General features: G+C 43.4%; 1 protein-coding gene and 1 non-coding gene across 6 annotated transcripts in view; both read right to left on the reverse strand.

The window, feature by feature from the left end:
- PTPRG (protein tyrosine phosphatase receptor type G) overlaps window positions 1–22127 on the reverse strand; it is a 706326-nt gene that overhangs the window by 114190 nt on the left and 570009 nt on the right. For all 5 annotated transcript variants that reach the window (XM_072785567.1, XM_072785566.1, XM_072785569.1 and 2 more), the window contains one exon: window positions 18834–19026. In XM_072785567.1, coding sequence (XP_072641668.1) covers window positions 18834–19026 — 193 coding nt within the window. The remainder of the gene's footprint in view (window positions 1–18833; window positions 19027–22127) is intronic.
- LOC140611533 (U4 spliceosomal RNA) lies at window positions 14850–14983 on the reverse strand. The gene has a single exon (XR_012012682.1). It is a non-coding gene; the product is annotated as a U4 spliceosomal RNA (small nuclear RNA).

Raw genomic sequence — 22127 nt, forward strand, 5'->3', positions numbered from 1 at the left:
CATACACTGGGAAGTTTCCATCCTTCACAATGATGACCCTTGTCAGAAATCCTGATTTCTACCTCTTTTCTCACCTCCTACCATACTCTTATTTAATCTCTCTTATTCTGAAGACATCACTCCTCTGCTCCAATTAGTGGTGAGCTGTAGGGGGATGCATATATCTCCAACAGTTACATCATAACCACATAAATAATTCTATCACCCACATGCGGATGCAACCATTCTTCTTATTTATTCTTTGAAATTAAAATAGCTGGATTTTTCTTTTGATTAAGATGATTCATGTTAATGTTTTTAAAAGGAAACCCAAGTAATACAAAAAAGAAGAAAGCTAAAAAAAAAAAAAATCACCCAAGATCCCAGAATCTAGACTTGTTAACTTTCTGGAGATCTCATGTTCAGGTATCTCTTGATTCACAGGTAAAAGCACACACAGTTTGATGTACATGGGATATGCTTTTACATTATACTTGTTGCACTGTTGTGTTTTACCCAGCTAGTCATGAAAATATTTCCTTGTCAATGAAGAAAGCTTGCTATCATTGTTTTGAATGCACACAAAGAAGTACAGAACCCCACTGTCTCATGTACTGGAATATATATACAATTTAAAATCAAAGCCTTTTATCTGAAACTAGCACTTAACTTTTTAAATGCTGAGATTATCATTTTGGAGACTCTGGGGATCCTGTGACAACTAGGGAGAATTCTTGTCCAATGGGGCCTTTGTAAAAAAAATTGTTTATTAGAGTAGAATTGACATACGATGCTACATCGTTTCTATATAAGTACTAGAAAATACTGAGTGAAGCTCAGGAAAGAGCCAGGTCTGGCCTCTAAGAAGCCCATCTACTCGGGTGGAAATTCAGTTAACTGAGAGGTCTCCTGAGGTCCACACTTGCCCCAGACTACATACCGAGGCACAGAGCCAGGGGGGTTGCAGGCTGAGGAGCCCCGACACCTCTCCATCTCTCTCCACCACCTCCCTGGGAGGGAGGGTTTTTCTGGGCCAGTATTTTTGGAGGCAGTATTTGCAGAGTACTAGAAAGGCCCAGAATAGCACTGGCCAACTTTTTTGGTAAAGGGCCAGAGAGCAAATATTCTCAGCTTTTTGAACCCTACAGTCTCCACTGCAAATAGTGAACTCAAGCCTTTCAAGTGCAAAACCAGCTCAGGCAATATGTACAGCAATAAGCGAGAGTGTACTCCAATAAAACTTTATTCATGAACACAACATTCCTATTTCTTCTTCTTTTTTTTTTTTTTAGAAGATTTTATTTATTTATCCATGAGAGACGAGAGAGAGGCAGAGACACAGGCAGAGGGAGAAGCAGGTTCCCTGCAGGCAGATGCTCAACCACTTAGCCACCCAGGCATCCCACCTTCCTATTTCATAGGATTCTCCTTTTTATTTTTATTGCACAGCTACCATATAGATATCAAGTCATCTATATTAGTCGTTTTCTACTCGATTTATTTAAACCTAAAAATACAGTTCACACATGGATTTTCATGTGTTAGGAAATCTGATTTTTTTTTTTAGCTGTCTAAAATTTAAAAAAAATTCTTTCTAGCTCATGGTGGTAATAAAGGTTGTGGTCATGTTGGCTCATGGGTCAGTGGTCTGCTGATCTCTTATCCGGAAGATAAAAGGAGGCCAAACTTTCATTTGAAGGATGTTTACCACCCACATTTGCATTCTTAGCACTGAATTTTGCCCCGCAACACAGCCTGACAGAGCTGAGACTCTTCCTAGCACTTCATACTATGTGGAATCATATTACTGACATCACTGATTATCTGCAATAAATAATCCACTTCCCCATTAGAATGGAAACTCCATGAGGCCGGTACCTTTTTTGTCTTGTCTGCCACATGATCCCTGGTGCTTACAGCAGAGCCTGGCACGAAGCAGGCCCTCAATAAATAGTGGCTGAATGAATGCCATGTTGAGTGGACAGAGTAAATGCCTGATTCTCTTGGTGGAAAGGTCCTGTGTGTCATCACCCATCCCCATGCCTCACAGTCCTCCACCCTTCTCTCTGGCCAGCAACACCCCCCTACCCTCCTTTAAGCCTCCTTAAAGGTTTGGGTTCAGCCTCACACTTCTCCTCCACGGTCTCTGCGCTCCCACCTCAACCTGCCCATCACACATGTCCCCATCAGCATCCCATCTCTCTGTTCTGGTGACCTCTAGGGCAAGGACCACACCCTTCATCACTAGAGCCCCCCAGTAGGGCCTCAGATTTCATTCACACAACCAGGGAAGGTATTTTGCTCTTCAGTCAGGACCACTAATAAAGTTCATCTACGGAACCGGTGCCACACAATCTGTCCCCGGGGACACCTTTGGTGAGGGGATGTTTGCCAATCGCAAAAAATGTGCAGTCCGTAAAGATGACAAAACTCCCGGTACGCTCAGTGCCTGCAGGAGGTGGAGTGACCAGATGCCCTCCAAACGACAGGCAAATAAGCAGACAGCACATTACTGAGCTCTGTATTTCCAAGTTTTGTTTGCTTTGTTCAGTGATGGAAACTCTCCAAAAAAACTCCTTAAAATTCAAAATATAAAACAGAGCATTAAGGAATTTTATGGAACAATTTGGAAAGGCTGGTATAATAAAGCCTGGGCTTTGGGGCCAGACTCCTCCACACCTTTGTGTTCTCATCTATAAAATCATCAGGTGCTGATACCTGGCAATATCCTCCTCACAGGGTTGGGGTGAGGCTCATAGAGAATAAGGAGGCTGAACAAGAATCTGTGAGGCTCAGGCCCAGTGGCCAATACAGGGATAAGCTGCTGGGCCCACACAGTGTTTTAAAAATTGGCATATTTTACAGAGACTGCTGGATTTTTAAATTGGGCCTGCATCTAATGACAAGCAAGGCAACTTCCCCTTCAGAGTGACAGGTGGTGTGCTTACTTTTGCCACAGTCCCCACCACTCCCCATTGCCTCTACCCACACACTGCACCCACAGCTGCCTGGCCCCCATGGCCAACGGAGTTTCCCGCCTGTCTAAAATGAGTAGCCAGGAGCACTCTCCTAGGCACACAACGGGTTGCCCAGTACCCTCGACAACAGCCATGGCAAGCTGTACCTAACACACCGAGTGGGCCAGTCCTCTTTTACACAAAATTGAAGCCTTTTAACCATGCGGGAGGCACTGTACCTGGCTCTTTCAACAAATATTCCCCTGTGAGGTGCTTCTGACATCAGCCTTCCCCTTCTCAGGGGCCTGATTACGTTCTCACCGGTGTCTGATTGCTTTACACAGGCATCTCAGATGATGCTCGGTGCCAGCTCTGAGAATTTCTGCCTACATTCTGAACCACCTTTAATTATGATCCCAGACTTCGTTAAATAATGAAGAGGCTTCTAGCAGCGCACCCAAGGTCCTCTGATTCTAAATCAATGTCAAGGATATTTTCTCAGTGGTTCTTAGAAAATTCTAGTTCCCCCCCAGCCCCACCTCTACTCCTCTTCCTTTCTGGGTGTTAGATAAACTGATGTGACAGCCTCTGTTTCAACGTTGGTGGTAACTTACAAGTGCCTTAAACTACTGAAGGGCCTCCTCCCTGCACCCCTGCAGCCTGAGTTTCACACGCAGGCAACAGGCTTTTTACTGATCAGAAGTCAAAGGACAGCTGTGCTCAGACACAGCAACTTGGTGCAGATTCACTTTTCACAATGCTTTCGACAGAAGTCACGCTGCTGCCTGGAGCTGGGGGCCAGTGAGGGGGGGAATCTGTGATGTCATCTACTGCACAGGGTGGTGTCCTGGGGACCTGCCTGGCAGAGAAAGCGGGCAATAAGCAGCACTATCTTCTCCTGGAGCAGAGGAGACCCACTCAGGTGGCACGGAGCCAGGGAGCCTCGCTTGCCTTACACAGCTTAAATGCCTGTCACTTCTTCATCATCCCAGCTCACCTCAAGAACCCTTGAAAATGGAGTCTTGTAGGGGAAATTTCCAAAGAAATGGCCTCAGGGAAGGATTTTTCTTTGTGAAGGGTTGAATCAAAGAGTCCTAGGTAAACATGAAATCCCCCAAAGCAGACCATGTAGGACTTCAAACCTGGAATCCCCATGCCCTGGGGTGTCCCCTCCCTCACGCCTCCCCTTGCCCAAGAGCTCACAAAAGGGAAGCAGCACAGTGACAGGGCCAGAATTGGGAAGGATGAAATCATACAATGCTGGGCCTCAGCTCTGGGATTTTTGGTTTATATGACATCTGACTAATGTCCATTTGGAGCTGCCAGCTGCCAAGCACATGCCGAGGGCCAGGCTCCATGCACTCATCTAGATAATCCATGCATGCATACTAAATCCAAGAGGTAGGTTCAATTATTCTCCCCATTAAAGGTGATGAGGACATGGGGTTCGGAGAGCCCAAGTCACAGGGCTGGGCCAATCACTTGGAGAGAAAGGTTCAGAACTAGAACCGAAGCTGTTGGACTCAAAACCAGAGTGGGCAGTGGGAGAGCCATGGGAAGGTCATGAGCCTTCTATTCACACACCTCCTCCATCGATTCTCCTATCTACAAGATGGTAACATGAGTGTCAGGAGTGTGACTCAAAGGTTTCAAAGGCGAGTGCCGTCCCACACAGGTACTATGTGTCACTACCGCAGCCTCCTTCTGCACTCGGCCTTCCCCATCCTCTCCGTTCTCAACGACAGAGGAGACTGTAAGGTCTCTTGACAATTTCCAGAGCAACCTCCAAATCCTTCGAAGCCCTGGATGGATGAAGCCCTATCACCATTCTCCCTATCAGAAATGCAGTCTATGTTTGTGGTCCCCCAAACCATCACAGGGACACTGGGAATATATGGGGCAGTGTAGGGCGCCCACCCCCAAGGCCTTTACGCTGTGTCATTCCATGCTGATGCTGCAATAGTAACAAGTCCTATCTGATGAGCCTGGCTCTAGGCTGAGTTAGTGCATTTCATGAACCATGCCATGAAATCCTCTCTGTAATTCTATTGGGCTCCTGGTTCCATCAGGATCCCTGTTTTAGAGTCAGAGACCCAGGAGGCTCATTCATTCCCTTTTTCAACTTTGGAGGCAGCCTGCTTTGGTTCTGGACATACCAGCTGTATGGTCTTAGATAAAACATGGGTAAAACTTTCAAGATAAATGTACAAAATGCACAAGCACATTCTGACCGATGTATAGGAAGTGTGCTGTAAAGAGTCGCTATTTTAAATACTTATTGAGCACCTATTATGTACCAGGACACCAACTGGGAACTAGTTGAACACAACTTGACATAGACCTTGACCTCCTAGAAATTATAGCCCAGAGAGAGAAATATACCAACCACTTAATTCCTCTAAAACAGAGCTATGAACGTAGGGCTTCTTTGGGGTTTTAGATAGAATCTATAGGGGATCTCTGGGTGGTGCAGCGGTTTAGCGCCTGCCTTTGGCCCAGGGCGCGATCCTGGAGACCCGGGATCGAATCCCATGTCGGGCTCCCGGTGCATGGAACCTGTTTCTCCCTCTGCCTGTGTCTCTGCCTCTCTCTCTCTCACTGTGTGCCTATCATAAATAAATAAAAAAAAAATTAAAAAAAAAAATCTATGGAAATCTGTGAACATGGATGAGAAAAAAATACACTTTTATTTTCAGTGATGTCTAACTAAAATTCAGCATTGCCTTACATTTCAAATGCTTGCAACAAAGTGCAGTAGTAGTAATTAGCAGGACCTATGAGACATCAGCAAAAGAAATCACAGATATATTACAGTTGTTGCCAAGATCTCAAATTTTCCTTCATGCTTATTATTATTTCAAAATTACAATGGTTATTAGACCTGCTGCTAGATTTTATAATTTAATGCCTTCATCAAGAAGCAGATAAATTACTATATTACAATTAAAATTTTTTCTGATAATATCTGAGGATAATTGGCTTCCTTGGTAATCCATTTTACTTTATTTAATGCATCCAAAGACCATCAATATGAGGAGAAGTCTATGGGATTCACCAGATGGCTGCAGGGGTCCATGGCATCCAAACTGTTAAATATTCCCAGCATTAAGGATTATGTAATTACAAAATTATTACAGTTATTCTGTACAAAGCGTTTTTCCCCCCCAAAAATGATTTTTTTAATAAATTTATTTGAGAGAGTGAATGGGAGAGAGAACATGAGCAGGGGGAGAGTTAGAAGAAGAGGGAGAAGCAGACATCCTGCCGGGCAGGGAGCCTGACAACAGGCTCGATCCCAGGATGCTAAGGTCATGATCTGAACTGAAGGCAGATGCTTAACCAAATAAGCGACCCAGGTGCCCCTGTAGGAAGGTTTAATATGGGACCCTGACTCAGGTTTGGGAGATTGGTTAGGAAAGATTTACTGAGCAGAGTGGTTTGAACTGAAAAGAGTAAGGCTTATGAAGTGAACAGGAAGGAAGGAGGCTTAGCTTGTCCAACAGAAAAAAACCCAGCTTATATAAAAGCCCTGCTACTGAAAAGTGGAAAAAAAAATTAGTGTGGCTGGCAAGCAGAGAAAGAGAAAGGGTCGCTAACAGAATTCACCCCTGGGTGGGTCTTACTGAAGGCTGGACTTGGCCGGACAGCCACCGTCTCATGATGGGAGAGACTCTGGTGCATGGTGGCCCCACGTTCCGTCAAGCACAAGGATGACTGTTTAAACCTATGGGGTCTTAAGTAATGCAAACAGTATCCGGTGATGGGATAACCAAAAACCTATACGTTCGTCTCTGCCCGGGTTCCTGGGCCCGGGGTTCCTAAAACTCTTGCAATTTTCTAAGCGATAAGAGCACTAGGAGCATTTCTTGTTCTAATGTTTATTTCTGATCACATCCCTGACACAGGGCTCCTGAAACTCCTATAAATCTCTAAGTGATAACAGGCTCCTAACTCCCAAGGGACAGAAACACCTACAACTGGGGACCCTTGCAGACCTTGTCCTATGTACCTCTTTATCTGTATCATTTATCCCTGATCATATGCTCTAACAAATTGGTGAGTGTAATTATGTGTTTCCCCAAGTGAGGCACTCCAGCAAATTAATCAAACATGAAGGGGGGGGGGGTGGGATCCTCTGATTTGTAGCCAAGTTGGACAGAAGTTTTTGGTAATCTGGGGACCTACTACTTGTGACTGGGATCTGACGTGGGGTGGACACAATCTTTTGGGACTGAGCCCTGAATCTGTGGGATCTGACGCTCCATCTCCAGGGAGATAGTAGCAGAACTGAGTTAAGTTTGTGGGACATCCAGCTGGTGTCACAGTACTGCTAGGTGGGGACCCCTCCCCCCATCTGATAACCAGAAGGGCCAAAAAGCAAGATGTTCCATAGTATAAAAGTAGGGACACACACACAGGAGATGGAGAACTGGGGTTTTCCAACACAGGAGGGAGAACTGTAAGTCTTTCTCATCTATCTGTGGATTTTTTTTTCCCTACACCACACAATGGCATCCCCTCCATTCCCATGAACCATGGTGTGCAAGTCAGTTTCTCAGTCAACAACTGAGGATTAGATGCTCTGTGTGGCAATTAACCATGGAGGACAGCAAATCTGAAAGCATTCTTATCCTATCAGCTATCTCTGCTATGCGTGTAACAGAGCCACAGGCACGAAATACAGCAGAGGCAGCAGCAGCAGCAGCAGCAGCAGCCAGTGTCCAGGAAGGCTGAAGCAGAAATTCAACTCTCTAGCCCTCCAAGCATGTGGTTTTGACTTTCCCACATTATACTATTACTGATGTCTCCTACCTCCTTGGAGTTTTTTTTTTTTTTTTTTTGCGTGATATCCCTCTTCCTCTGAGAGTTAAAGGCCATGGGAGTTGTCCATGTCCTGTGCAGGAAAAAGCATTGTTCAGCCTGGCGCTAAGGGAGGTGGTGAAGTTCAGAATGATGCATGTTCTCAGCTCCACTTGACGACAGCTGCTTCTCAGACACAGGATGGTAGACTGGACTCCATGTACTGTAGGGCCTCCTTCCCTCCCTTTCAGGTTGAAGATGCTGTGATTTCCTGCCACCAGGGCAAAGTGGACCTAGCCCACTTTAAATGAGCTCAGCATCCTTTCCAGAAATACCACTTGACTTCTACCCTTCTCCCTCTGCCTTGCTCTGGTCACAGGCTCCAAATGGAGGTCTGTGCCAGATACCAGGGTGCAGGTCTACTGTTGGGGCTGCGTTTTCTCTGGCTGAGTCTCCTATTTCCTACTACTGAAAGGATGTGATGGTCTTCTTGATGACAAGGAAATGCCTGGGCCACCTAGAGTTTTATAGCTGCCCTTAGCGATGTGAGACTTTTTATTTAAAAATCACCCAAGATCTAAGATCCCATGAGCTGCCTTTGTAGGTGATCCCAATAGCCACATCAAGAGATCAACTAATGACCCACACTGATAGGGTTAGTCATTGATCCTAGATGATTATGATCCAGTAGGTAGGATCCCTTTGTTTCAATTTGGTCCCTATATAAAATTTTTTCTCTTACAGATATCCCCAGTGCTGGGTATCAGATTTGAAAGGACAGTCCTGGCTTCTGCACAACAGTCCCCTTGTTAGCTTTAAATCTCCTGACTTCTCCTTGGTATCTTCCTATTATTTGATCTCAGTGTGGCTCAGAGTATGTACTCCGCTGTTTGGATTGCAACCTTGTTTTGACCTCCAGATGGGCATCTGCACTAAGTGGCCCTTTTGTTAGGATGGTCCTCAATGAGATGGTTCCAGGGTCTCTTGTTCCCTGGGGACTGGCCTCAAGTAGCCACTCCTGGGCCTGGCCAAGAGGACCCTAGGGGAGAGAGAACAGGGAGCTTGCCGCTTGCAAGGAGACACCAGGCTTTGAATGGGTCTCACCCCTGGTGGACCCAGGTGGCAATTACCTTTTCAGCACACAGGGAGGACCAAGCCCCCTTGGTCTCTGACATGTGGATCCACACGCCCTGAGGAGACTGGGCTTCTGGCTGGTTGTTGGAATTCAGGTTTTAAGTGGTTAGTTCATTCCTCACTGAAAAGGCTCATCTCTTCTGGGAAGGCTTTGCTAGTGGCAGCCTATGAGCAGAGAAACTGCAAGGCTCCTCGCAGTTGCTGATACCTATTAACGTTTAGTGTCAGACGTGTAGACAGCACCTTTTCAACACAGGCAAAGATTTGAAATGGGGCAGCCAAGATGTTCATTTCAAACACTCAGACCTTTGCTTTGGAATCATGAGACCATTGATAAGAGGACTCAACAGTGAAGCCTGTAGCCACAAGGACTATTGGCTCGGCCGGGAAGGCAGAGAAAAAAATGCCTCCAGAGGACTCAACACAAGCTCCCACTACTGTGCCTTTACAGATGGGTCTTTGATTATCAGGCTCCAGGAACGGGAGAGGTGACAGGTTTTTTAGGTGGGAGAAAGCCCAGGGTTCTGCACCTTCCTCATACCTGAAGAAAACCAGCCTCAACTAGCACGTGTTTGTTTGAGGTATAATCAGTGGGAAGAATGGTGAAGATAAATAGTCTGTCTCCCAGCTCCATTCCTCCTGTGACTCCACGGAGATGCACGTGAACATCTTGGAGCCTCATGCTTCACGGGCTGTGAATGCTGGTTAGCGAAGGAGATGGGAAGTGTGTCGCTCTGGGAGGATGGATGATGTTGGCCTTTATCAATTTCTAGATTCCTGTTCACAAGCTCCACAGTGTCTACACAAACAAACCCAATGTCAGGGAAGATTTTTCTAGAGAGCAAAGAAAAGTCGAAGCGGTAGGAGGGTTGCTAAGTTGGCCTTGAAGATCAAACTATGTCTATCTGCCTGGAGACAGTGAGGATTAAGTAATTAGGTAATATTTATAAAGTGTGACAATGATAGATAGCCCCTGGTGTCTGTTACCAATATCCACTCAACAGCTTTTAAACCATAACAGCACTCCTTCCTGGAAGCACCCTGACATCAGTGCATGCTATGTTAAGTGTGCCCATTCTCTGCTTTTCGGTGTGGTAGAGTGGTTGTTCCTTGGGATGGAGAGGAAAGCACTTCTGTCCATGGGTTTTTGAGATGATCACTTCCATCTAAGTAGTTGATAGTCAAAGTAGAAGATAGTTTCCCAAATCTCAAGAGCTGCTCTGAATTCAGGAACTAAGAGTGGTGTGGAATCCTACCCCAATGTCTAGCTATGCTCCTCCTGTAAGAGGACCCAGTTTGCTCTAGACTCATAAATGCCCCAACTGTGCCAACCCTTGTAGAAAGGATCCTTTAATTCCTGGCCACCTGACATGTATGGATTAGCTTAATCCATCCAACTATCACTCCTTCCTTTCCAACCACCCATCCATCATCTATCCATCCTCCCTCTTCTCCTCCCATCTATCCATCCATCCAGTTAAATATTTACTGAGGAGCCAGCAATGAGCACTGTACCCTCTCCCCAACAAAAAAGAAATAAAAAGATAGTCTCACCCCTCATGGTGCTTATAGGGTGGCAGGAGAGTTAGACATTAGGGGGGGAAAAACACAACTGAATAAAAAATTCCAACTGTGAAAAGTGTTACCAGAGAAAGGTACTGGCACTCTAACATAGGCAGCTGGGCCAAGCAGTCAGGAAACTTCCATGGGAAAGGTATCCTTAGAGTGGAGCTTTGAAGACTCAGGAGGGGTGGATGAGGTGCAGAAGTGAGGCAACAGCCTTTTAGGCAGAGATGATAGCCTGCTGGGACTGGGGGATGCAGACGAACTGATGTGCAGGATGCCATGGGAAATGAAGTTCAAGATGGGGCTGGGGAGGGGAGCCCAAACACGGGCACCATATAAGGATTGTGGATTTCACTGGAAAGGTTTTAAGAAATTCCAACAGCCTTGGTTTGCATTTCTACCAGGAAGAGAGCCTGATTGCCTTACTCTGCAATGTGTTCTCCACTGATCATGTCACATATAATAGTTTATCCTGAGCATACAAAGAAACCACTGCTGACCTACAGACAAGAAAGTACAACTATTTGCAGAGAACTTTCCATGTCCCAGGCTCTTGGTTCCCTATACTGTTTCATTTTAAAGGCCAAAGCCAAGGAGGTGATTGTGATTATTATTATTATCTGCATTTTACAGACAAAGAAGCAAGACTTGGGTATTAACTTGAGTAAGGATGCACTAGAGTAAATGGTTAGCCTAGAATTTGGGTCCATGTTTACTTGACTCCAAAATCTGTATTTTTACCCATCACTTTATATTGTCTCATCATTCATTCATTCATTTCATGAGCTGACAATGACTATATGCCCACTCTGTCCTAGGTGCTGTGTCAGGCTCTTTTGATCCAAGGATGCACAAGACCCTCAGCCTACTAGGTCCCAGCATGCACATTAGATGGGTGCGCTGGCCTTCCCAGGGAATGACCCTGCACTCACAGCTTCTGTAGCTTGTGCCCTGAGCACCCAAGATAACCCTCCAAATGCAAGCCAAGCAGATAAAGATTGAGCCCAATGATTTCTTTTAGGATGATAAATTGCAATCTTTAGGAAGAATACCCAATCCCCACAAGTACGTTTATTTTTAAAGCTCTTTTGTTCAGAGAGGGAGTGATACACTATATTGTTCAGGTCACCTAATGACACTTAAAACAAAGAAGCCACTGCTTGTCGATTCATTTGGTAGCTGGCAGTCCCATGGAAAATAGAAAGAATGCTGCATTGGTTCACATCTCAGCTTTCCCAATTCCTGGCTAAGAGGCTCTGGATGCCCCCTTGCTCTGAGTCCCAGACCCCTCACATCTGCTAAAGAGAAAAAGTTAATACTACCTTTCTCTTTTTGCTTACCCCCACCCAGCCTCCATCCAAATGATTAGTCAAATCTCAGAGGTTCTATTCCAAAATCCATCCCTAATTGGATCACTTCTACACTTCTACCTCTACCAGGATTGCCATCATGCAACCAATGTCATCCTGCAGGAAATACTTCTATCAGCTACATCCTGGTCTTGCAAGTTCCACCCCAAGTCCTCTGAAAACATTTTTCACATAACAGTGAGAGGGATGGATTTAAGAAGCCATTCAGATCATTCCATAGCCTTTCTTTAAACCCTCCAAAGGCTTCCCGCTGTCATAAGAACACCAAGAAAAGTCTTTTCCAGACTCAATATTAGCCCATATCCCCAAGCTGGTCTCCATGCCTCAGGGCCTCTGCAAATGACCATTTTCTCTACAAATTCTGCAGGGCTGGCTCCTTCTCACCTCCTGCCCTACCCAAGGAAGATCGGTTCTCCACTGCTTCACTACACTCTTAGAACACCACCTTATTTGATCTTCAGAACACTGATGCTTTATCATTGTCCACTGACTTGTGTATTTCCTTCTCTCCACTAAAATATAAGCACTATGATGAGAGACTGACTCTTCCCCCTTGCTACCTTTATTTCTAGTGCCTAGAACCTGTTCACAGTAGATGCTCAACAAATATTTGGTAAATAAAAAGTGAAATGAAGAGCGCACAGGTTGTTTTCAGGATTAAAGAATAGACATGAATGGAAGAGGCCAGCACAGCATCTGGCACATAACCCCGCCCCCTCGCCTCCCCCAGTTTAACCACTTGCTTCAGGCACAGCTTCTAGAGTCAATAAGCTTCCCAAAGGCATTTGAAGATGTCTCAGGTGTGATAAGAAACTCACTGGCTACAAAACATAAAGCAAAAGTCCTTATTGCTACATTAAATGTCTACAAAATATCAACTCATGTCAACCAAAGGCAAGTTATACCAACTCTTTACTTATTTACGGAAAGTTACAGTAATCCTAGGATGTCTGAGCATGAAAAAATGTTTGATACAGTATGGCATGATCTTCAAAAGAATGAGAACCTAGGATGCTAGAGAATCCTAAAGACAGCCCTACTGTTTTGCCTTCTTTTATAATCACTCACAAGGTTAAAAAGTAATGTCTAATGACAGTTACTTCTGAAAGAAGGGGATTAAAAACATTCCATGGGGGCTATGTTAGAAGTTTTTTTTCTTGGCACCTTTCTGTGCTAGAAGTTTCTGAAAGTAACAAGATAACTTTTTAGAAGAGTTTCTGGGAGGACAACTGCCTACAAAGGAATTAAGTGCTCATATCAGGGCTTCTTTTAATAAGATAAAGTAATTCAAGCTCATTAATCTGGTGAGTAGAAATGATTAAACTGAAAATAGAACAACATTAATATTTTCTCCCCAAACAGGGAAACAAACAAACAAACATGAATTTCAATGTCAAACTCTTTAAAAGCAATCATGGATTTACTTCTTTGTTTGCTTATTTGGGTGGGAAATGGATGCTCTTTCTCAATGTATTCTGATTTAAAATAGGCAGTTACTTAGACATCCTCACACAGTGGTATGTGTTCTTAAAAAACTGCTTTTAATGAAAACAGGAAGCAATCTTTACCATTGAAAATGTAGCTAAAATAGAGATCCCTCCATCAGCAGAAGCAAAGACCATCCTTCAAAAATCATGGCATGACTTGGGAGACTACAGGGGCACACAGGCAACCAACCCAGTGTCCTCACTGTTTCCTTTGCTTTTATTACATTATGCAGTGCCACTTTAATTAAGCCATCAAATCAAATTATCAGATCAAGTGGTTTTGATTCCACTGCGGTTTGAACAGGTTTCGTTAAATTAATAAACCATATGTTTCATGTTGTTGGAAGGAAAGTTATTTTTCCTCCGTTCACTGTTCCAAAAGTCTTCACAATAGACAGTATTCAGCACTTAATCACCAAATGCTCTTCCATGTGCCCGGGATGTGTTGCAGAATAACTGAAATGACAGCCCATTAAATCCTAAAGTCTGTCCAAGTTATTTACCGACAAAGGGCAGAGTGGCGAATTGGATGTCCCTTGAACAATCCACCGAGCCTAAATATTGTTTCCATTTACTGGAACTAAAGCTTTATATTTTTTATGGATGACATCCATTATAAGTCTTTCTTCAGCAACAATACAATATTAAGATGACTTTTTCCCCCCTTTCTTTTGGTGTTGTATGTGGCCATGCGTCTAGTGCTGGCACCGAAAGGCTTGATTCTGGTTTCTCTATTCCAGTATGTCCAATCATCCTGACAGAAGGGCAAGATGGGGGCACAGCAACTCAGGCATTCCTCACTGTGCTGCTCAATGAACACCAGCTAATGATCACAGCCAAGGGAACAAGGGAGGTGCAGGCCTGTAATCAGTCCACTGAGGTCCTACTTACACGTCTGCTGTGACCAGGTATTGAGGTGAATTGGTAAGTGGTTGGTTACTGAGTTAATAAATATCTGACTGGTCCTAAGGTCTTGTGGTAGAATGGAAAAGTAGAACCAACCAATGCTTCATGGTCATGGTCACTGCCATCTTTAAGGCAGAAAATATTTACCTTAAACTAAGCCTATGATTGAGTTGCTCCATCTTACTTTCAGCCATCCCCTAGAGCACCAGTTGGTAAATCTGGCCTGCTGCTTATTTTTGTAAATAAGGTGTTTTTGGAAGACATTTTCTACACCCATTCATCTGTATATTGTCCATGGCTGAGTGGCAGAGCTGAGTAAATAGTGACGACACGAGACTAAGTGCTCACTATCTAGTCCTTAACCAAGAAAGTTTACTGACTCTTGCCTTATGTAATTTATTTTTCCTTCCTCTATAACAATAGCACAATAAATGCATAGCTCCATGATCAACAGATCTCCTAAGCACTGAATGTTTCCAATAATGATAGATAAAGATTGCTAACCAGACAGGCTTCATTTTCTTTTTTTAATTACCTGAAGATTATAGGACACCACCCTTCTCTTTCAAATCTTTTTTGCAGAAGACTGGAGAAGAGAAAGGGACTCTTCTCTGTATAAATGTCTAAAGTCAATAATCCTTGACCACTAGGCTGCCTGCTGGTTGCCAACATTTGTGGCTGGCTTTTGGGCCATAGTGGCATGGAATTAACCTGAATTTTCAATTAGCAATAACCGCGCCTCGGATAAACCTCATTGGCTACGATACTGCTACTGCGCAAAGCTTAGCCTGAATTTTCTTGGGAGGAGAAAAAGGAGGAGCATTTGGTCATGTAGACGGTGATTCTGATTCCATGAAATGTGCATTTAAAAACAAACACGGACACCATCAGTCATTAGGGAAATGCAAATCAACAGTACTTCACATCCACTGGGATGGCTAAAATAAAGACATATAGCAAGTGTTGGTGAGGATGTGGAGAAATCCCATACAATGCTGATGGGAATGCAAACTGGTGCAGTGGTTCTGGCAAAAAGGTTGGCAGCTCCTCAGAACTAGAAAACTGGACTTACCTTGTGACTCAGCAATTCTACTCCTAGGTATCTATCTGAGAGAACTGAAAACCCATGACCACCCAAAAACTCGAACACGAACGTTCATAGCAGTATTATTGATAACAGCCACAAAGTGGAAAAAAAGTGGACATCTATCGATTGATAAGCAGATAAACAAAATGTGATATATCTGTACAATGATATATTCTTTGGCCATAAAATGGAAAATTCTGAGATATATCCAGTATGGATGAATTTTGAAAATATTAAGCCTAAATATTACACTGAAAGAAGCCTGATACAAAAAGGCATTTATTGTATGATTCCCTTTACATGAAATATCAAGAATAGGTAAATCCATAGAAAGTTGCCTTGGGCTGGGAAAGCAGGAGAGGGGGGGAAAGAAAGGGAGGAAGAAGGAGTGACTGACTGCTCATGGGTATGGGCTTTCTTTATGGAAGTGATAAAACTATTCTGGAAGTAGACAGTTGTGATGATTGCACAACTTTGTGAATATACTCAAATCCACTGAAGCGCACACTTTAACAATAATAAACTTTCTAGCATGTGAATGAAATATCAGTAAAGCTGTTATTAAAAAAATGACAAACAGGGATGTTACTGCACAATAAAAAGGAATGAGCTATGGACAGATGCTACCACATGGATAAATCTTAAAATCCTAATGTTCTGTGACAGATAAAAGCATATCAGAGGCTGCCTGATGTTGAGGACAGGGGAAAAAATTGACTGCAAAGGGTCATGAAGGAACTTTCTGAGGGTGATGAAAATGTTCAAAAACCAGATTATATATAACTATAACCATAACTGTAACTCTAAATTTATTAAAATTATTGAATTGTACATTTATGGTAGCTATATTTTATGATATGTATGCTATGCCATAAAAAAATAGGAACCCTTGATAGACCACTGGTAGAAATTAACATGGTATAGTCACTCTGGAAAACTGTTCAGCAGTATCTATCCAAATCTGAACATATATGTGTCCTCCGGGCTGCCACCACTGTACCCCCAGGTTCTTACCAATCAAGATGTGTCCATATGCTCATCAAAAGGCATGGTCAAGAATTTTCATCATCGCCAAAGCTTGGAAATCATCCATATGTTCATGTATATGGAAGTGGATAAATAAATTCAGGAAGAGATGCACAATGAAATTCAGCAATAAGAACAAAGCACAACCACATGGAACAGCATAGATGACCCTCAAAATGAGTGTAGAGCAAAAAAAGCAAGATACAAGAAAGGACAGAGTGGAAAATTCTATTTCTATGAAATTGAACAACAGGAAAAGCTAATTCATGGTCGTGGTGACTCTTGGGAATGGATAGTTACTAGGAAGAAGGAGATGAGGTGCTCCTGGGAAGCCAGTGATGTAGTTTCTTGAGCTGGGGGTTGATTATTCAGATGTATTTGGGTGGTGAAAATACATCATGTTGTGCACGTTATTACCTGTGCACTTTTCTGTATGTTACACTCCAGTAATATGCTCAAAACACAAATAGAATTATACCTACATCTTTCTCTGCTTCTAAAAAGATCACTAAACATTTTAATATTCACACATTTTAGGAGTCAGCAATACACACCATGATAATTGCCACAAAACCCTGTAAAATGAAGAACTGATTCCTTATATTTAAGGATGGGTCCATGGCTCTGCTCAAAAATCAGAGAAAGCCCATTTAGTAGAAGATCTTGCCCCCTCTGACAATTTAACGTGACAAAAACCATTATCTTCTGTAACTTTTTTGGGTAATACGGGCCACGCGTTCCCTCTGCACAGCTGATATATCATATACTCAGCCCATTTTTTAGGAGAGAGCTCTGTAACTGTCATAACCTCAGCAATTCTGAGCTCCCAGATCTTGCATTCACTTGTGATAGAAATTCGTCATCCCCCACATGTCCTCTGCATTCACCTCTCACAAAACATCCAATCCCTCTGAGATTCCTCTTTTCTCAAGCAGGTTCTCTTGGGAGAAAGCTCTCTCGAGCTTGGTCGTTTTCCTTATTTTTAGCTTGGTTAAAAAACAAAATCAGCCCAAGTGAGGTTTGTTATGCCAGCCAACCTAAGACATTTCCCAGGTTTGCGTGCTTAACCCACCCATTGTTCCCAGCTGACAAATGACGCCCTTGACAAAGCGTCAGCTCCAAATTACTTGAATCTCAAGCGTTTCTTGATGGCGTCTGGCCAGACTAGCTTCTCTCACCATCCTCAAACAAAATCACACAGACAGGAAGGAAATGATCACATTCTTAAGCTCCTTTTCCTCTTCTGTTAGCTTCTTTTCAGATATGAGCCTGGAAAATGGGCTCATTCTTATCATCAAAGTGCACATCAATGCAGTTATTTGTGGAATAAGTCTCCCCTGTTCCTACAAAAGGTCATATGCCAGTAAACTGGTTCTTTTTTATTGGAGACAGGAGCACTCTTGAAACAGAATGTCCTCGTGTAACTTACCCCAATAAAAATCCCACAGTCCGTGTCCATTGCTGATTAATGATACAAACTCTTCCCATATTCCCCAAGCTCACAATTTCAGAGAAGAAGAGCACTGGCTTAGGAAAGAACCATCTCTTCACACCCAAAGGAAACTCCTCTTATCCCTTCATCCCTTCCAACTCCTGGGACTTTGATCAGCCTTATTCTCTAAGTGTTTGCCTGAGCTCGAAGCCACAATGAGGACAAATTACAGAGCTGAAGTTGAGCTGTGAGGGTAGACTCTGACTTTCTAGTTTCCTGGGAGAGAAATTTACGTTCAGTTCACATGAGAATGTAGAAATAAGGGCAGCCCGGATGGCTTAGTGGTTTAGCGCCGCCTTCAGCCCGGGGTGTGATCCTGGAGACCCGGGATCGAGTGCCACGTCAGGAGCCTGCTTCTCCCTCTGCCTATGTCTCTGTCTCTCTCTGTCTCTAATGAATAAATAAATAAAATCTTTAAAAGAAAAAGAGAGAATGTAGAAATAGAGAAAGATGAAGATGCCTGAAAATAACAAACTCATGTTTATGGGATGTGGGAACCAAACTGTTAAACAGTGGTTTAGAAAAAAGCCACGTGATGACTGGTAGAGGGGGTGGAGAGCCAGAGGGGTAGGTTTGCCTGGTGCGGAGGTGGGATAGGAGGTCAGATGTCGGATGTTGGTAAGGAGGTAGGGAGGGTGCAAGAGGCAAGTCAAAGGTGCTGATGCCTGAGGTTAGAGATGGCATCCTGAACCCAAAGCCTGGAGGTGGGGGTTGGGGGGCAGGTAAAAAGTAAGGCGGCCAAAAGCTTCCTTTAGACACTAACTAGTTAGTGTTGATGTTACCAGGTAAAAATACCAACAGAATGACTGACGTATTACTAGTCAAAAGGGCAATTCTGAACATATCTATTTAACTGAAGCTATTTCCACAACTGCTTCTATTTATCATCCAGACAAGTCTCTTTTAGCAGAGAAACATATGCTCTTAACACCAAGTTCCAACTCTTGGCTGGTTTGGAACTCCTCTTAATTTTAAGTAATTTATGATACGGAATCTTCCTCCGGGCAAGGGCACTTAATCCAAATATACCTTTAGAGGCTTCTGTCCCCAGTGGGTTTTCTAAGAAGTCTGTCATGTCATGGTTCCAGGCGTCGCGGACCGCAGACTTGGACACCACCCTGTCATTCAGACCTTGCTGTGGCCGGAAGTTATTTCTCAGATACTCCACTGACTTGACGTGGTCCTGCTGCTCCGTGGTGAAGATGGAGTAAAAAGCCTCGAGCTAAACAGAGAACCAGAGAGGGGAGAAGAAAAAAAAAAAAAAAAGACCAAGAATGAGAACAGCTACATGGGACAACGTGGGCAGGGGGTGACAAGAACACAAAATAGTAGGACGCACCCAGTGCCGAGGTGGACAAACCCAGCAGGCCACAGGCCACCTCCCGGAATCACTGCCAACGGGCTTATCCGGCTGTGATTTGTGTCCTGCCAGCGAACCAGGCCAACACTCCACTGGAGGGCTGCACAGAACTCTTTTAGTTTGTGTCTCAGCAAAGGGTTCCAGTCTTTCTGCTCTGCCCCCGGCAAGACCTTTAGTATTGTGGGAAGGAGCACAAGGTTACGGTGAAACTGGCACGTTCTGAAGCCAGACTACCTGGGATGGAAATTCTAGCTTCACAGATCCACTGCTCTGTGGCCTTGAGAAAACCGCTTAACTGCTCTGAGCCTCAATCGTTCCTCAACAGAACAGTGATGATTACAGCAGCATCTACCCCGATAGGGTCTGTGCCAGGATGAAATGAGAGTCCATGTGCAGTGCTTAAAACAGTCCCTGGCACAGAAGAGCTCAATAACTACTAGTGATTCAGTTCTTACTAAGCATCTTCTTACGTATGTACCAGGGATCCAGTTCAGCAAAGTTGCTAAGGCATAAAGCTGCTAAATGCGTGGCTCATGAGGTAACTGCCCAATTTCAAGACTTACCAGATGGGTAATCATAGTCCAACTACTAAAGCATCAGTAACTCAGCATATATAAACATTATATATATATATATTATACGAAACAGATATATGAGCAACTCTTAAGATCATTGAAAAGATTAAGATATGTGTAAATTATTTAGCAGCCAATAAGTCCATGGTAAGGATTAGTTGCTATCATTAATATTCATATTATTAAAAAATACTTTCCACAGATTAGATAGAGACCAAACCTTTATGGAAAAGCAAAGAAAAAAAAAAATCAGGACTCCAGGATATTTCCATTATTAAAAAGGATTCTCTGTGGCCCTCAATCTTCTTCTTATTAAAAAAACAACAATAACAAAGCAATCTTTTACAATATAAGAGGAATGAAGCAGGGGCTGGGTGCCAGAGATCTGTTCTCAGTGGACTACAGAGTTATCCTGGTTCACCAAAGAAATAAAGTTAATCTAAAATGTTCAGCCATGGAAAATACTAACTCCTTGAAGGGAGGGATGAAAATGGAATGAAAAAGCGAGAAACTGAATGAACTCTTTCTGGCCCATTTGGCTCCTTGAATACCAAATCAGAATCCTTTCTGCAGGAGAGGATTACAAGATGAGTGATGTCAGATGCTTCCCAAGCAGGCACCAAGTAGCTGCTCTAAGCTTTTGGGGACCAGAAGGCAGCCAACACCAATGTTAAGTACGCAAGAAGATTTAAGACTATGTTGTTTTCTCTCTCTCTCACTCTCTCTTTTTTTTAAGTAGGTTCCACACCCAACGTGGGGCTTGAACTCAAGATCCTCAGATCAAGAGTCAGATGGTTTATCAACTAAGCCAGCCAAGCACTCACAACCTGGGTTTCTGGACTGTCATCTTGAAGACCTGAACAAACTTCAGTGTTTCTCAAATAGCTTCAAAAATTGACCTGCTTGATCTGAAACTCCCTCCTTTGCATGAGAAACCAATGAATGTGCATAGTGATCACAGCTAAGAAAAATCATTTGAGTATCTGGATTCACCTATCATTCCACCTCCCCTCCAATTCTCCTGCAAATGTAAAGTGATAATAAACCATGAAACCTTTTCTGCTTTTTCATCAAGGTAATAGAGCCACAATGATCTCACAACCAGCCTAAAAGCAAAAGTAGCCTGGTGGTACTAAGGTGTTATTTCAATTCTCTGCTAGTCACAAAACTTTCTAACAACTCCTATGGTAGCTATTCACAATTGCCTTTCTTCCCATTCCTCCTTGTGATGCTTGCTATTTATTTACAGTGGAGAGGGGTACCTGGGTCACTCAGTCCCTTGGGCATCTGCCTTCATCTCAGGTCATGATCCCAGGGTCCTGGGATGGAGCCCAGTCAGGCTTTCTGCTCACCGGGGAGTCTGCTTCTCCCTCTCCCTCTGCCTCTCCCCCTGCGAGTGCTCACTCCCTCATACTTGCTCTTTCTGTCTCATAAATAAATAAATAAATAAAATCTTAATAGTGAAGAGAGAACAATAAAAGCAGAAAAATTAAAATTGAACTGTTTGCCAAATGTGACCACTTAGATGAAGGTAATTGGAGGTATTGAAAAAATCAAATCTCAACCTGGCAACGTGTACTCACTTGATAGGACAGCCCAAATAAGAACTGAACACATCGAAAACCTGAGAGAAGATTTCAGATTTTTCTTTTTTTTTTTTTTTTAAAGATTTTATTTATTTATTCATGAGAGACACAGAAAGAGAGGCAGAGACACAGGAGAGGAAGAAGCAGGCTCCACGCAAGGAGCCCGATGCGGGACTGGATCCCGGGTCTCCAGGATCACGCCCTGGACTGAAGGCAGCACTAAACCGCTGCCCAGATTTCAGATTTTTCATAGAAAAAAATAACTTGGAAAATTACATGGAAGGAATTAACAAAGACCCTCTGGTGACTGTCTAGGGAAAGACCAACCAAAATGATTAAAGGGACGGAGGATAAATCCCGTGTGGAAAGGTTAAAGGAAGTGGAAGTGTTTAGCCTGAAGAAAAGGCAAGTTAGGAGTAATTTGATTAAAGGCCCTTGTATGTGAAAGATGCTGACCAGCTCTTCTCCAATGTCTAGAGAAGGCCAAAAAGAGGAAATTGTTTTAAATTAAAGCCTTAGAGACGTGAGTTGAATAGAAGGAAGAATTCCTTAACTTTCAGGGTGATTTAAACAAAAATGGCCAGGCTGCTATACATAGCAAGTTAGACCGGAAATTTTCTGGAAGAGCAGCCATCTGTCCTGAAATAGTTTAATCTCTGAGATGCCAGAAAAGGATGGCCTCGGAGACTGTCTCGGCAATCTGACTCTAAGGTTTGTTTATTCTCTTGAAGACTTGCTTCTTTCACAGCTAGCATTTAGTTCTCTAAAAAGTTTATTTCTGATGCTTCAGGAAAGAATTAGT

This window comes from Canis lupus, chromosome 19, assembly GCF_048164855.1.
Source record: "Canis lupus baileyi chromosome 19, mCanLup2.hap1, whole genome shotgun sequence".
NCBI lineage: Eukaryota > Metazoa > Chordata > Mammalia > Carnivora > Canidae > Canis > Canis lupus.